At 46.3% G+C, this 14,291-nt stretch overlaps 1 protein-coding gene across 1 annotated transcript in view; it reads right to left on the reverse strand.

Moving 5' to 3' along the window:
- Nucleotides 1–4,469: 4,469 nt before the first annotated feature.
- The window catches only part of CAPN9 (calpain 9), a 52,799-nt gene continuing 42,977 nt past the window's right edge, over nucleotides 4,470–14,291 (reverse strand). The window contains exons 15-20 of the mRNA XM_032242356.1: nucleotides 13,316–13,380; nucleotides 12,747–12,815; nucleotides 12,324–12,402; nucleotides 10,356–10,472; nucleotides 7,495–7,553; nucleotides 4,470–4,666 (exon numbers count right to left, since the gene is read on the reverse strand). Coding sequence (XP_032098247.1) covers nucleotides 4,640–4,666; nucleotides 7,495–7,553; nucleotides 10,356–10,472; nucleotides 12,324–12,402; nucleotides 12,747–12,815; nucleotides 13,316–13,380 — 416 coding nt within the window. The 3' untranslated portion in view covers nucleotides 4,470–4,639. The remainder of the gene's footprint in view (nucleotides 4,667–7,494; nucleotides 7,554–10,355; nucleotides 10,473–12,323; nucleotides 12,403–12,746; nucleotides 12,816–13,315; nucleotides 13,381–14,291) is intronic.

The following is a 14,291-nucleotide window of genomic DNA, read 5'->3' on the forward strand; positions in this document are numbered from 1 at the left end:
TTTTTCCATTCCAAGTTGTCTAATTTGTTGACATAAAGTTGTTTAAAATATTCACTTATCATTCTTTTAATTTCTGATGGATCAGTAGTGATGCCCACTCTTAGATTCCTGATTCTTAATTTATGTTTTCTCTCTTTTTTCTCGATCAGTTTAGCTAAAAGTTTATCAATTTTGCAATCTTTTTTTAAGAATCACCTTTTCATATCATTGATGTTCTCTATTATTTTTTTCTTTGCTAGTTAATTGATTTGTGTCTAGTCTTTATTTCTTTCCTTTTAAGGTTTAATTTGCCTCTCTCTTTCTCTAATTTCTTAAAATGGAAGCTTAAATTATTGTTTTGAGAACATTCTCCTTTTCTAAGTCCTGCTTTAGCTTCATCCTGTTAATGTTGATGTGTATAGAGATGTGTAAACACAGTTTATTTTTGTTTCATTCAGTTCAACATCTTTTTAATTTCCATTGTAATTTTTCTCATCAACCCATAGTTACTTAGAAATGTGTTAATTTCTAAATTTTGAGGATTTCCAAAACTTATTTTTGTTTCTAATTTAATGCCTTTGTGGCTGGAGAACATACTCTGAGTGATTTAAATTCTTTTAAGTATATTAAAAATTAGTTTTATGGTCTAGTATATGGTCTAACCTGGAGAATGTTCCACGTGCTTTTGAAAGAATGTGTATTAATTACTTGGGGGTGGAGTGTTCTATAAATGTCAGTCAGTCAAGTCGGTTGATTGTCTTGTTCATGTTTTCTATTTCCTTGTTGATTTTCTGAATAGTTGTTCTATCAGTTATTAAAAGTGGGGTATTGAACTCTCAACCATAAATGTTAAATCTAAATCATCTATTCCTTCTTCTAATTATGTCATTTTTGCTTTGTAATTTTGAGACTCTGCCATTAGGTATTATCATATTTGTAATTACTATATATTCCTAATGTATTGATCCTTTATGACACTTACTGCTTTTGTGCTAAACATTTTTTTTAGTATTCTACTTTGATTCCTCTGCTGTTGTACTATATTTTTGGTTGTTCTGTAGATTACAATCTGCATCTTAATTTATAACCATATAATATCTAATTCAGTCAGTATTACCAAGAGAATATAAAAATATTGCTTTAATACCTCGTTTCCTCCGCTCTCCTTTATATGTCTCTCTATATGTTATAAACCTAACGATATAGTGCAATAATGAATGCTTTATATAATCTGATGTCATCAAACAAAATTAGAAGGGAAGAGAACATGTTTATATAGTCTTTTGTTTATCCACGGATACCCTTTGAGTGTCCTTCATTTGTATCTACAGATTCACAGTCTCATCTGGATTTATTTCCTTTCACCCTGCAATACATCTTTAATATTTTTCAAAGGCAGGCCGGCTAATGGTGAATTCTCTCAGTCTTTAACTAGGAATATCTTTATTGTGCCTTCATTTTTGCAGTTCTGGTGGAAAAATAGAATTCTTGACGGAAAGATTTTTCCTTTGGCACTTGGAATGTCATTTTACTGCCTTCTGTCATCTGCATTTCTTATGAGAAGTCAGTTGCTAATTGTGTTGCTCCCTGTTCGTGATGAGTCATTTTTCTCAAGCTGCTTTTCAGATTTTCTCTTTTTTTCCCAACAGTTTGACTTTAATGTGTCTAAGTATGTATCTCTTTGTGATTCAAGTGATTTTGGTGCAAAGCAGTAGGTTAGATAGCTCATGTATACTATTGTTTAATTAATTAATTTTTATTTTTGTGACAGAGTCTCACTCTGTCACCCAGGCTGGAGTGCAGTGGCACGATCTCAGCCCACTGCAACCTCCGACTCCTGAGTTCAAGTGATCGTGCCTCAGCCTCCTGAGCAGCTGTGATTACAGATGTGTACCACTACACCCAGCTAATTTTTATATTTTTAGTAGAGACGGGGTTTCACCATGTGGGCCAGGCTAATCTCAAGCCCCTTAGCTCAGGTGATCCACCCACCTTGGCCTCTCAAAGTGCTGGGATTACAGGCATGAGCCACCATGCCCAGCCACTATTGTTTAATTTAAAGGTAGCAGGGCATGAATGTTTTAGGTGCCAAGACCTAAAGTATATATTACACAGGTGATGATGGACGTAATGAGAATGGCCATAAATTGCAATTTTCCTGGGACAGCTCCAGTTTACATCTATTCTCCTGAAGTAATAACTAATATTATTCCTTTAACACTCAAAAGCTTTTGGTTTGAATTGTAAGCTACAAAAATTACTCTATAGTCAAATTAAACTAATGCATATAAAACATCTTCACTTCCGGGTGTCAGTATCAGACCATATAATTCAGAAGCAAATAGAAGCTAAATGCATACACTCTTTTTCTGTTCTCAACTCATGATCATACAGTAGTCTGTAGAGCCCTGTTGAACTCTGCTTCAAGACTGATAGTTCTATAATCCTTGCATCCTTGTAATGAAGAACAGAGGTAAACAGAAAGCATGTGATAGTATCTAACTCTTTTAGACATTTAAGAAAACACTGGTTGGCATCAGTGGGCCTTAGTTGCAGTGAGTGCCTGTTACGTGTCAAGTACTGTGCCAGGTGCCTTGTACTCACAATTTCATGTATTTATCACAAGATCTCAGTGAGGCAGAAATTACCATCCCTGTGAGTGGAGAAACCAAGTCTCAGAGAGGTTAAAAACTTTGCCAGGGCCGGGTGTGGTGGCTCAAGCCTGTAATCCCAGTACTTTGGGAGGCCGAGGTGGGTGGATCACGAGGTCAAGAGATCGAGACCATCCTGGTCAACATGGTGAAACCCCGTCTCTACTAAAACTAGAAAAAATTAGCTGGGCATGGTGGCACATGTCTGTAATCCCAGCTACTCAGGAGGCTGAGGCAGGAGAATTGCCTGAACCCAGGAGGCGGAGGTTGCAGTGAGCCGAGATCGCGCCATTGCACTCCAGCCTGGGTAACAAGAGCGAAACTCCATCTCAAAAAAAAAAAAAAAAAAAAACTTTGCCAGGGACATACGGGTGGAAAGAAAACAGGACACTCAGTTCAGAAACATCATCTCCTGGGTACCTTTCAAGCCCAGGCAAAATTGGTGGGAGACAGTTAAGTGCTCCTGGACGTAAAAGCCTAGAAGCACCCTGTGGGAGTGACACTGGAAAAGGAGCTCACACAGCGAGCCCCCTTCCAAGCTTTACCTGTGAGCAGGGTTAGTGTTCACAACATCTTAACAAACAATATGGCAGCAGTGTGCACCAATGAGAGTGCGCACAGACCGAGCACAGGAGATGGCGTGTCTGGGATTGTACTGGCGCGCCCCAGCACAGAGCCTTGGTCCTAAGCCTGCTCCTGAGAGAGGGCTCTTGTCCTGTATCCATTGCTGGGTGAGCCCAGGGAAGGGCTGGAAGGTAAAGGAGAAGGTCATGGAGACCTGGCCATGATCAGGGACAGGGTTCTGATGAAGCTACATTTCTCTCTCTTTTTTTTGAGACTGAGTCTCGCTCTTCTAGCCCAGGCTGCAACCTCCGCCTCCTGGGTTCAAGTGATTCTCCTGCCTCAGCCTCCTGAGTAGCTGGGATTACAGGTGCCTGCCATCACACCCTGCTAATTTTTATATTTTTAGTAGAGATGAGGTTTTGCCATGTTGGCCAGGCTGGTCTTGAACTCCTGACCTCAGGTGATCCACCCACCTTGGCCTCTCAAAGTGCTGGGATTACAATTGTGAGCCACTGCACCCGGCCTCCACTTCTAACTTTATCTTCATCCCAAACATTCTCCCTCCTTCCCTCTCAGCATCCCCCGTTCCCATCCTCCACCTCATCTGCCACAAATGTACCAGTAAGAACGCGGATCTTGGCATGTATTGAGCCAGTATATTCTCATGTTACTTCCCATTGTTCCAACTCAGTGGATTCTCCTGTTCAGCACTGGTGAGCTACAGTGAGGCTTCTCTGCTCTGTTTTCCCCATCACACTGGGGATGAATAAGATCAAACCTCACCAGAATCTGGACTCCTCGAGAAGAAATAAGAGCATTCCGCTTTCCTGACCCAAAGTCTTTGGACACAAAGAATGTCTGGACTGGACAGTGACTGTTTTGGTTACCACCTGTCATAGGAGGAGGTAGAGATTGTCACCTTGATCCGCTCTTATCAGATATCCACTCTTGCCCAATTATCAGAATTATCTGATGTCTTCCCCGATAAGGAAGCAAACTTAGGATGCAGAAATGCCAAATAATGACCTCACTCCTTTCTCCCTCATCTTATTCCACATACACATTTATAAAAACATGTTTTATAAAGGATGTCTGATTACAATGACTGAAGCTACATGGAAGCCGGATTCTGTGCGTTAGAACTCTGAGTAATTCTTAATGGAAGGAAGGGAAGTAGAGTGTGGGAAAGCTAGTGATGCCTGAACCTGGGTGTAAGGCACAGATGGTGCCATCAGCCACCTTAAGGCAGCGACTTTACAAAGGAGTAGCACAGAATCAGAGAGTATAGCTGGGTTCATTTCATTCTTCCCAGATCAAGATGGAGAAGGGAGAAGGCCGGATGATGAGAGGGCTGGGCGCGATCGTTCCACGCCAGGAGAAGTTCTGAAGGTCAAGGTCCAGAAGCCAAGATTCAGCTGGGCAGGGTGCATCTCTATCAGGCAGCCTCAGATGTTCATCGTCAAATTGATGAACTGGGAAGAGACAGAGAGAGAGAGACAGACAGAGAGAGAGAGATGAGGGCTCATTGTCCTTCCATGTTCCTTCCAGCCTCAAGCTCAGGAGAGGTCCCAGTTTGCTGACATCACAGGAAGTCTGCTATTTGATCATTTTGCCTACCAACCTGGATGCCTGCCTCAACAGGAAACCATTTAAAGAAAATAAACGAATTCTCAGCACTTGGCATTTTCTGGTGGTCCTGAGCCCTTTCTGAGTGAGCTCACATCAAGCGCAGATGGTAAGACAGAGACGGGAAAATGTGTTTTCTCCCTGTTAAGAGGACAGCCTCACTGAGGCATCTTATACAGGGAAGTATTAAATGGCTTTTCCTTGTTGATGAGGGGTCCTCTCAGCTTTGGGAGAGAGGTGGCCCTCCACCACGGAGGGGTTGCAGAAAGTGGAAGCAGGCTCTGTAGCTGGGGGGTGTTACAAGTGAGGTGAAGAAGTAGGATGCAATTCCTCTTCATTTTCTCTCCTGAGTTACCCCTGCCTCCTCCTTCCCAGCAGCTTACTTATCAATCACTTGGGAGAACGTGATTATCTGAGACTTTTTTTTTCTCCCCTCTCTGTCCTCCTTCCTGGGCACAGTGTATATAATACCGGGGCTACTGTAATGAAAGGTGCACAGGCTCTTTCAGTAAAGTGACGGCAGGTGAGGCCAACTCAGCCAGGAAGAGCTCCTGTTGCGTCCGGGGATGGGTCGGGGGAGAAGGAGACGGACTTTAAAACAGGGATACTTCAACTTGGCTGCACGCTGGACTCACCAAGGGAATTTAAAAAATACCAATTGCTTGGGCCACCCCCAGAGTTTCAGATTTAATGGATCTAGGGAGGGGCTGGGGTATCAGGATTTTTAATCCCAGGTGATGCTAACGTGCAGCCAGATGTAAGGATGGTAGGTTTAGAGGGAGAGAACGCAAAGGTTTTTCCTGTTGTCCTGCAGAGTGATAATATGGGGCAGGACAAGAGCCCATTCAAGCCCCCACACCTGTGGGCACTTGGGTTGGAGGTGTCCACACTTCCACCTTGAACCTGAAGCAATGGAATGCTTCCTCCATGCTGCTGGTGCTTTGGAGCCTTTGACTAGTTAGGAGGCCACTGAGTAACAAACCTTCCCACTCTCTCCTCCCACCCTGGACCAGGGGCAGCCATCACACCTTCTTCATGTTGTTTCTTAGTGACATTATTTATCGTTTACCTTAAAGTAAATGATAAATAAAGGTGGACCTAGGGGTCTCTCTCTATATATATAGATATCCCTTCCTTCCTTTCTCTCTCTCTCTCTTTCTTTCTTTCTTTCTTCTTTTCTTTCTCTCTTTAAGACGGGATCTTGCCATCACTCTCGTCCAGGCTAGAGTGCAGTGGTGAGATCATAGCTCACTAAGCCTCAAACCCCTGACCTCAAGCAATCCTCCAGAACAGATGGAACTGCAGGTGCACACCATCATGCCCGGCTTCCTCTTGTTTTCATAATAGAATAGTTTGAGTGTGCACATCTTTCTTTGGAGTCTTGGAGTGATCAAAGGAGGTATAGTTATTAAATGTGTCTACATGCTGAAGGTGAAAGACAAAACTAGAGAAGAAAAATGCCCAGTTTATGTTCTCAATAAAATTATAACGTGTCCAGGGATCTGAGATACACACGAGAAAATTAGTGATGAGTCACCATAATTGCCAAATTATATTAGAAAGCAAACTTTTTGTGTAATATTAAGGCCATGTCACTTTCTGCAAATGGTGAAACCGAGGCACGGAGCAGCCTGATTAATCAAAATCAGAGCACAAAAAAGGGGAGGAGGTACAATTCCTCTAATACACAAACTGTCATCAACCTCTTTGTCTTGAAATATTCAATAAAATGTTATCCAAACCCAAAGTTACCGCTGAATTTGGAAATGAGCTGACTGTGAGTGTGACATGGAAATCGGTGGAGAGAGAAACCTCAGAGGCAGCAGCTCCTGGCTTTGGTGTGTGAGGTAGAAGAGAGAACTGAAAAGAAAGATGCAGGGAGGGAAAGAAGGAAAAGGAGATAACAATTACAGAAACCACTGAAGCGAACTGCTCCAGTTTCCCTTCTGCCTTTGGGTGGGAGAATGTCTCCAGAGCATTCTTAAGCTTTATGTGCACAGGAATCACTGGGGTCCTGTGAAAGGTGACTTCCATTCAGCAGGCCTGGGGCAGGGCCTGGCACTCTGCATTTCCAACCATCTCTCCTAAGTGACGCATATGCCTCTGCTGGCCCGCAGACCACCCACTGAGCAGCAGGGGTCCACAGGGATCCTCTGGGGAGAGGGTGATTGAAACCCCCTGGAATCCTTTTTCCATGCCCCTGACACTGGGACCCGTCGTCTCCCACCCCCATTGTCATTGCCCTGATGGCCCCGGTAACTGGCCAGTTTTGCACTTTTTGGGGTTTGGGGGATCATCATGGGAGCCACAGGACAACATGAACAAGGGGGAGTGAGCAAACTGGCAGCTGGAAGGCAGGCAGGCTAAGTTACCCAAGTGACAGAAGGAAGAGAAGGACACGAAGGCAGAGTCTGCTCACGCACTCCAGTCAAGGCAATTAATGGCTCTATGCCTCAGTTTCCACCCTGCAAAATGGGGATACTGTTGGTACTTAGCTCACAGAATTATTGTGATGATTCAATTGATTATTTAAAAGTAGTGTCTCAAAAATACTAGCTATTTTGTTGTAATCACTCCCACAGCTAGATGTCAGCCCTCACATGAAATCATGCGCTCAGCAAACATTTATGGGGCATGGCTTGGTCCCTGAGCAGAGGGTCTGGATTGGCCATACCTCGTTTATGTTGAGATGAATGAACTCCTTGTTCTTCGTACTGAGAGCCTGGAACACCCCTGATAGGAGAGACGGGAGAAAGACATCCTTGTAGAGACAATTCCTTTACCAAGTTGGGTTTCCCAGGGACCAAAGGGCGTTTCAGTGGAGACTGTGGGGAAGCTGCTCCATCTAGTGGTAAAAACGAGGACTTTCATCAAGGGTGGCGGTGGGACGTGGGCCGGCTGAGGGGGAATTTATCTGAACCGATGGAAGCCTCCATTCTTGCGGCAAGCCAGTGGTCGCCTAAGCCAGTCAGCCAGCCAGCAGCTCTGGGAGCCAAAGCATCTCCCCTACCTTAACCTTGTGGGGGCTACAGGTCCCTTGAAATCCATAGGCCCCAGAAAAAAAGCACATGGAAGTAAAGTTTTGCATGAATCTGAAAGTTGTTAGTCTCTCTCTCGTAGGAAGGGACTGTGGGTGCTGTCACAGGACAGGAGTCCCGTGGCACAGGAGAGCATGCCGGCACGGAGCCAAGGGCTGGGCCTACCGCATGATGTCACCAGAGCAAGTCACTGCCCTGTCGGGGCCTCTGCCTCCTCCCCTTTAGAAGACGAGAGAGCTTTTGGCTTCACTTGAGAACCACACGGGCAGCTTTAACAATACAACCCAAAGCAGGGTGGGGGACTGTCACTGAACATAAGAAATGCAAGAGACCCAACAACCAAACACGGTGAATGGGTCTTGTGTGGATCCTGAGTCAACCACGCAACTGGAGAAAGGCAGCCTGGGAGATTTTGGCGTGGACCGGGCACTAGAGGATGCTGAGGGTTTGCAGAGAATGTTGTTAGGCATGCAAATGGCATGAGGATGATGCTAAAAACAAGCCTATTGGCTTGAGATGTTCAGATAAATGGACAGAGTTTCTGAGATCTGCTATTAAATTATTTAGGGGGAAAAAGTGTATGTTGTGGGAGCACAAGGAAAAAGCAAGATGATCATTGCTGAGGCTGGGTGTAAAACACCTGGCAAGTTTGTATAAATCCTGATGCTGTGTGCCACCCTGAGACTCTCATATAATCGGCCTTCTGTGCAGCCTGGTCATCAACATTTCTTTAGGCACCCCTGGAGTTTGTAATGTACAGCAAAGTTTGAGAAGTGCTGGTGTGGGGTGCATGGGAACCTATTGTGATTCTTTATATCTAAGTGGAGGGTTGAAATTTTTACAATAAAAAGTTAAAATAATACTGGAGTAAAGCTCCATCCTTGGTAGTGGTAAAAGCTCTCCAGGCAAATCTAATGTGAGGATCCCAGAGTGCGTGGTGTGAAGCCTAAAGGGTCTTCACCCTAATATTCCTCTATTATAAGAAAAAGCTGAGGCACTCCCAGCCCACTTGCTGGGAAGGATTAGGCCTGGGTGGTTTAGAAAGGGGAAGAGCAATTGAGAGAAGAGAAACTAGCAACCTCATTATTTCTAGGGTCAGCTCTGACCGCCCTGTAAGTCTAATAAGTGAATCTCTTTCAGGAGGGGTCTTTCTATAATGTACCTCTCATCAGCTGCTTTCCTCTAAGGGAAAGCCCAACTGCCTGGCTTGACATACGAGGGTCTTTGGGGCCTGCTCGCCTCTCTCTGGTTTTCTTTCATAATTTCTTAATCAACACATATTCATTGATTGCCTGCCAATTACAGCTCTCCTGGAGTTTAGAGTCTAGAGGGGCTGTGCTTCAAGCAAGTAATTAGTGTTCTGTCACCAAAGAAGCAGAGGGAGGTGTCATGCTGGTAACCGAGGGTCACAGCCCTGGACCTTTGTTTTTTTTGAGATGGAGTCTTGCACTGTCACCAGGCTAGAGTGCAGTTCGGCTCACTGCAACCTCCACCTCCCAGGTTCAAGTGGTTTTCCTGCCTCAGCCTCTCAAGTAACCCAGATTACAGGCAGGTGCATACCACCATGCTTGGCTAATTTTTTGTAATTTTGGTAGAGATGGGGTTTCATTATGTTGGTTAGGCTGGTCTCGAACTCCTGACCTTATGATCTACCTGCCTTGGCCTCCCAAAGTGCTGGGATTACAGGCCTAAGCCACCGTGCCCAGCCCCTTGCCTTTAAAAAAAAATCAAATATTCATACCTTGAAGTGGCCTATGGAACATAGCTTAGAAAATACCAAGCAGGACCAGATGCATAATTTGTAAGGCCCAAGGCAAAATGGAAATGCGGGACCCCGAGCTTCAAAGTTATTAGGCTTTCAAGATGGAAATGCCGGAGCATTAAACCAAGCACGAGGAACCCTTGGAGGCATGGGTCCCTTAGCAGCTGCACAGAGGGAATGTCCTCATAGCCACCCTGGTGCTGAGTTATAGGCCCTGGACATGCTTCACTCGTTCTCACCTTCAAAACCACCTGTGAGGGGCGGGATGGCTATGACGATAAACTGCAAATACCGAAGAATACCGGCACATAATCTCTGTCTACTTTTGGTTTAACAAATCTTGTTTGAGATAACTGGGTCAACGTCTAGGCCTTACACGGAAGCGGGAGGAGGAGGGACTGAGACTCTCCTGTTTCTATATGCTATGATGGGATTTAACCTGAAATTGAACCTTTCCTCAGACAGAAGGCACAAACCTGCCCCCTGCCCCATCATCCTCCTGCAGAGGCACTATGAAAGTATAAAGACAGGCGATGCTGAGAAACGCGCTGCAAGGGAGGCTAGCACATCCTGCCCCGTAGCCAACCGCACAGTCCCACCTGTCTGCACACATCAGACCATGGCTCTCTGTGGTCTGCCTCTGCCATTACTTTCACCAGGCTGTTTCTCATGAGCTCACGGAGGGTGACTGGAGACGCCACCTGAGGTGCACCCTCAGCCTCGCTGGACACTTACGGCTCGCGTTCTCCAGCCGGACCAGGCAGTTGAGGAAGTCATCGAAGTCCAGCTGCAGCTCCTCATCCGCATACCTGAGCACGATCAGCTGCAGGAGGTGGCTGCTCAGCTGAAAACCTGTGGGGAAGGAGGAGACCCAGGACCTACCGTATCTGAGCCCTGCAGTGTCTGTACCTTCCAGGGAGCTCCCAGGCAGCCAAGGAGAGGGCTAACAAGAGGGAGCCACTATTCCACTCCCCAAACCTGGGGTCCCCAGACCCAGTGGGACTGCTGCCCTTGGTGTGAATGCAGCGTGAGAGTGTGAATCTGTCATGCTGGGGACTCTCGGGTGTGCTTTCTGTGTTTAATGCCTTCTGAGTTTAGTGAGTTCGTGATCTTAGTTTTGACGCCAACATCACCCACAGGGTCTTGCTGGCTTTACAGGAAGCTTTGTTTGGGAGAACTTCGCGCTGGCTGGTGTCTGAGCCCCACACTCATTCCTCCACCCATCTCCCCTCGTGTTCCACGTCTCACGTCACTTCCAACTGTGGCCCTAGAACGTTTCTCAGAGGGGATGCTGCTGCCCACGGTGAATGACACTGCGCCAGGGGCCCATTTCCACACATCCACGATGGGGAAGGAACGCCAGGCTGCGGCCAGGAGGCCTGGATCTGAGCCCTGGCACTGCTCTAGCCGTGGGCTTTGGTTTCCTCATTGTCAAGGGAGTGGTCTCGACGAAGTGAAGATCCTTTTAGATCCAATATTTAGTGCTTTGATTTCTAATCAGTGCCCTTAGAAGTGCTTTCTTTCCCCCTTTTATTTTGGTCTACATGTTCACTTTTGAGGAAGTGTTCGCAGGAATGTTCAGAAATCCACCCAGGGTCTTTCTGCTTCTTCCTAATTACAGCGGAGGAGCAGGTGGGTCAGAGGCAGAGCACAGTCTCCAGCCTGCATGGCAGTCGGGGTGTTTGGGGCTAGAGGAGGAGGATGTGGGGCGATCCCCCCACGCCACATCAAGGTAGGAAAGACCCGGGCACGCCCCTCCTTTCTGAGCACTCTTTCTTCCCTGCTCAGTTCCTACTCCTACCCTGGAAACAGGGTCACCATCCTCTAAGAGAGTCCGGCGTCCTTCTCAGCCTGGCACTTCGCTCATTTGTAAGTCATCTGATTTTCTTCCCCCTCTCACAGGACCCGAGATGATCCTGGCTGTGTATACGTCATCCTTTTATCAGGCCGGAGCCTGGACATGTTTCCAGATTTTTGCTTTCCTTGTGAGGGAACCACTTTATAAGGTTCAAGAGGCCTCTGTCTGTGAGGTATGCTTGGTGAGAAGCACAGGGGGCCTGGCATGGGAGGGCTGCAGAGCGCCCATGGAAACTATGGCTGTGTGTGCAGTACACAGGACCACAGAGAGGCCAACAGCCATCCAGCGGTGGACCGAGGGTGGAAAATGCCAGCTGGAGCCCAGCCTTCATGAAAGGGAGAAGGGTATAAACTATGACTCAGTCATCCAGTTTGGATTCAGAATCTTCTGCTGACAAAGCCCGGGACAGGGCCACAGGTGGCAGAGGGACGTGTGGTCCCCAAACCATGGGCACTGCATGCTCGGTCTCATCCATGATAACAACCATCTATTTGAGAGCAGAAATTAGAAGTCTGGAATCACGGCAGCTTGCCACCAACGAGCCATGTGTAGGTGCTGGGCCAGAAAACATGGTCAGAGGCTATGAGGCCTCCAGAGGGCAGGCCAAGTTCATTTTTAGCAGATATATTTACAAAGTTTCTACCTATGTTCACAGTGGTTTAAAATGAGGGCCCTGGTGTCAGCAAGTGAGTCCTGGGTCTGAACCCTGGTGCTGCCACTCCAAGGGCTATGACCTTAAGAAGCACCAACTGGGCTCCAAGGCACACCTCCTGAGCAGCACAGAGAAGACCTGCCATCTGTTCAGGTCGCCATGGGCAGTCAGCCACCTGCATTCCAGTCTTTACCTGCAGCTTTCAGTGCTGTCCGCAGCTCATAGGTAGACATGGTGCCGGACTTGTCAGCATCAAACCGAAGGAAAAGGTTCTAAAGGGCAGAGAGCAGAGGCATTGAGAAGGAGCATGCCTGAAGGGCATCGCCGATGGCAGTAAGCAGAGGACAGCCAGCCCAGAGCCCGGGAGAGATACCCTCCAGGGGCCGCAGAGACTACAGGTGGGCTGGGCCTTCCTAAATAAGTCAGTCTCCCTTTCGTCTTTCTTTTCGTTTTGGGTGGAAGCACAGTGTAATCCCGTAAGCATCGTAAGAGCATGGCTTCTCCCCTCTCCAAATACAGCTCCTCTAGCCTGCAAGGCTGCTGCACCATTTTAAATCCCCTCTGCTCTAGGCTCGCGGGGTCCCCCAGAGGCCCCGCCCTGCTCTAGGTTACATACAATCCACTGCTTCAGCTTGTCCCAGAACACTTTGAATTCATCAAACTCTAGCTTCCCATTGCCGCTGGTCTGTGCCACGTGGGTTAAGGGAGACAACGTGAGCAGCGTTTCAACCTGAGGCTCTTTGTGGGGCCTCAGCTCAGGGACTGCAGAGGGAGAGGGCCGATAGGCTGGCCTAGGTGACACAGGTTTGGGGCCCTGGGGAAGTGGTTTTAATGATTAAACCACAAATCTCTGAAGAGGGGAAATGGCAGAGGTAGGATGGGGGTGGCCCCAGAAAGTTCACAAAAACAGAACTCTGTTCCCTTGGACGGGATCCCAAAGTGGCAAAAAGACTCCCAAGTCCCTTCAAAAGGTCCCCACCCCACCACGGGGCAGTCTTGTGCATCTTGATTCTGATCCAATTTCAGCATCAGGGTTCCCCAGCTTTGGGTTATTTTCTGTGAAGAAGAACATTCTGCTGGCTAAGGATGTCATGTTCTCAGAGCGTCTGCACTATTGAAAATCACTTTACTGTGCTTAAAGCCCAGCATCAGTGTCTGCTTCTGCTCAAATATTTGGAAGGATACGTCCATCAGGGAGATGATGTTTTTACAGGAGATCAGGCTTAGCTTCTTGAATTTGATGTCCTTTTCTGAAATTGCACATGAAAGCTGAATTCAGTTGACCCCAATAACATAAATCTATGACCCCATCTGCTGAAAGCCCAATCATGTGGCTAAATCTGGGGCTGTCGGGGGCTGTGATGTTGGAACTCTCTTATGCTGCTGGTAAGAGTAAAAGTTAATAGGGCCTTTTGGAAGGAAAATTGGCAAAATGGGAAGAAAGCAATCAAAGTGGGAGCGTGCCTTCATCCATGTACTCTGGTTCTCCAAATCCAGAGCAAAGAATTACATAGGAAGACTTTGGTCATCACATTATTTATAGTGGCAAAAATTTGGAAGTGAAATAATGACCAATAGAAAGACATGGTCAATATACTGAGCTATGTCTATATAATGGGGCATTATACAACCCTTAGGAATTGAATTTTTGAAGCATATTTAATGGCAGGATTTAAATTTGTTGGAGAAATTTGTATTCCCATACTACTGCTGGTGAAAATGTGAAATAGTCACTTTAGAAAACAGTTGGATCGTTTTTTAAAACATTAAACCTAAACAATCCTCTTAACTAAACATATAGTTAAAAGCATGGTTATGCCGCCACGTAACTAACCATGGACTGTTGCATGGTGATGGGAACATCCTCATATAACTATATACCCAAGAGTAGTGAAAACACATGCTCACCCAAAACACTTGCACAGGAATAGTTACAGTTGCATTATTCATAATGGCCAAAAACTGGCACAACCTTCATAGCCACCAATACGAAAGAATAAACAGAATGGGGCCCATCCATACGATGGAATGTTATTTGGCTGTAAGGAGGAATGAAGCACTGATACCTGCTACAGCACGGATGGACCTCGAAAACACCATGCTGTGTATAAAGCAGTCAGAAAGGACATGTATTGTATGATTCCTTTTTTTTCCCCCTGAG

Source organism: Sapajus apella, unplaced genomic scaffold, assembly GCF_009761245.1.
Source record: "Sapajus apella isolate SASKATOON/1434 unplaced genomic scaffold, GSC_monkey_1.0 scaffold49, whole genome shotgun sequence".
NCBI lineage: Eukaryota > Metazoa > Chordata > Mammalia > Primates > Cebidae > Sapajus > Sapajus apella.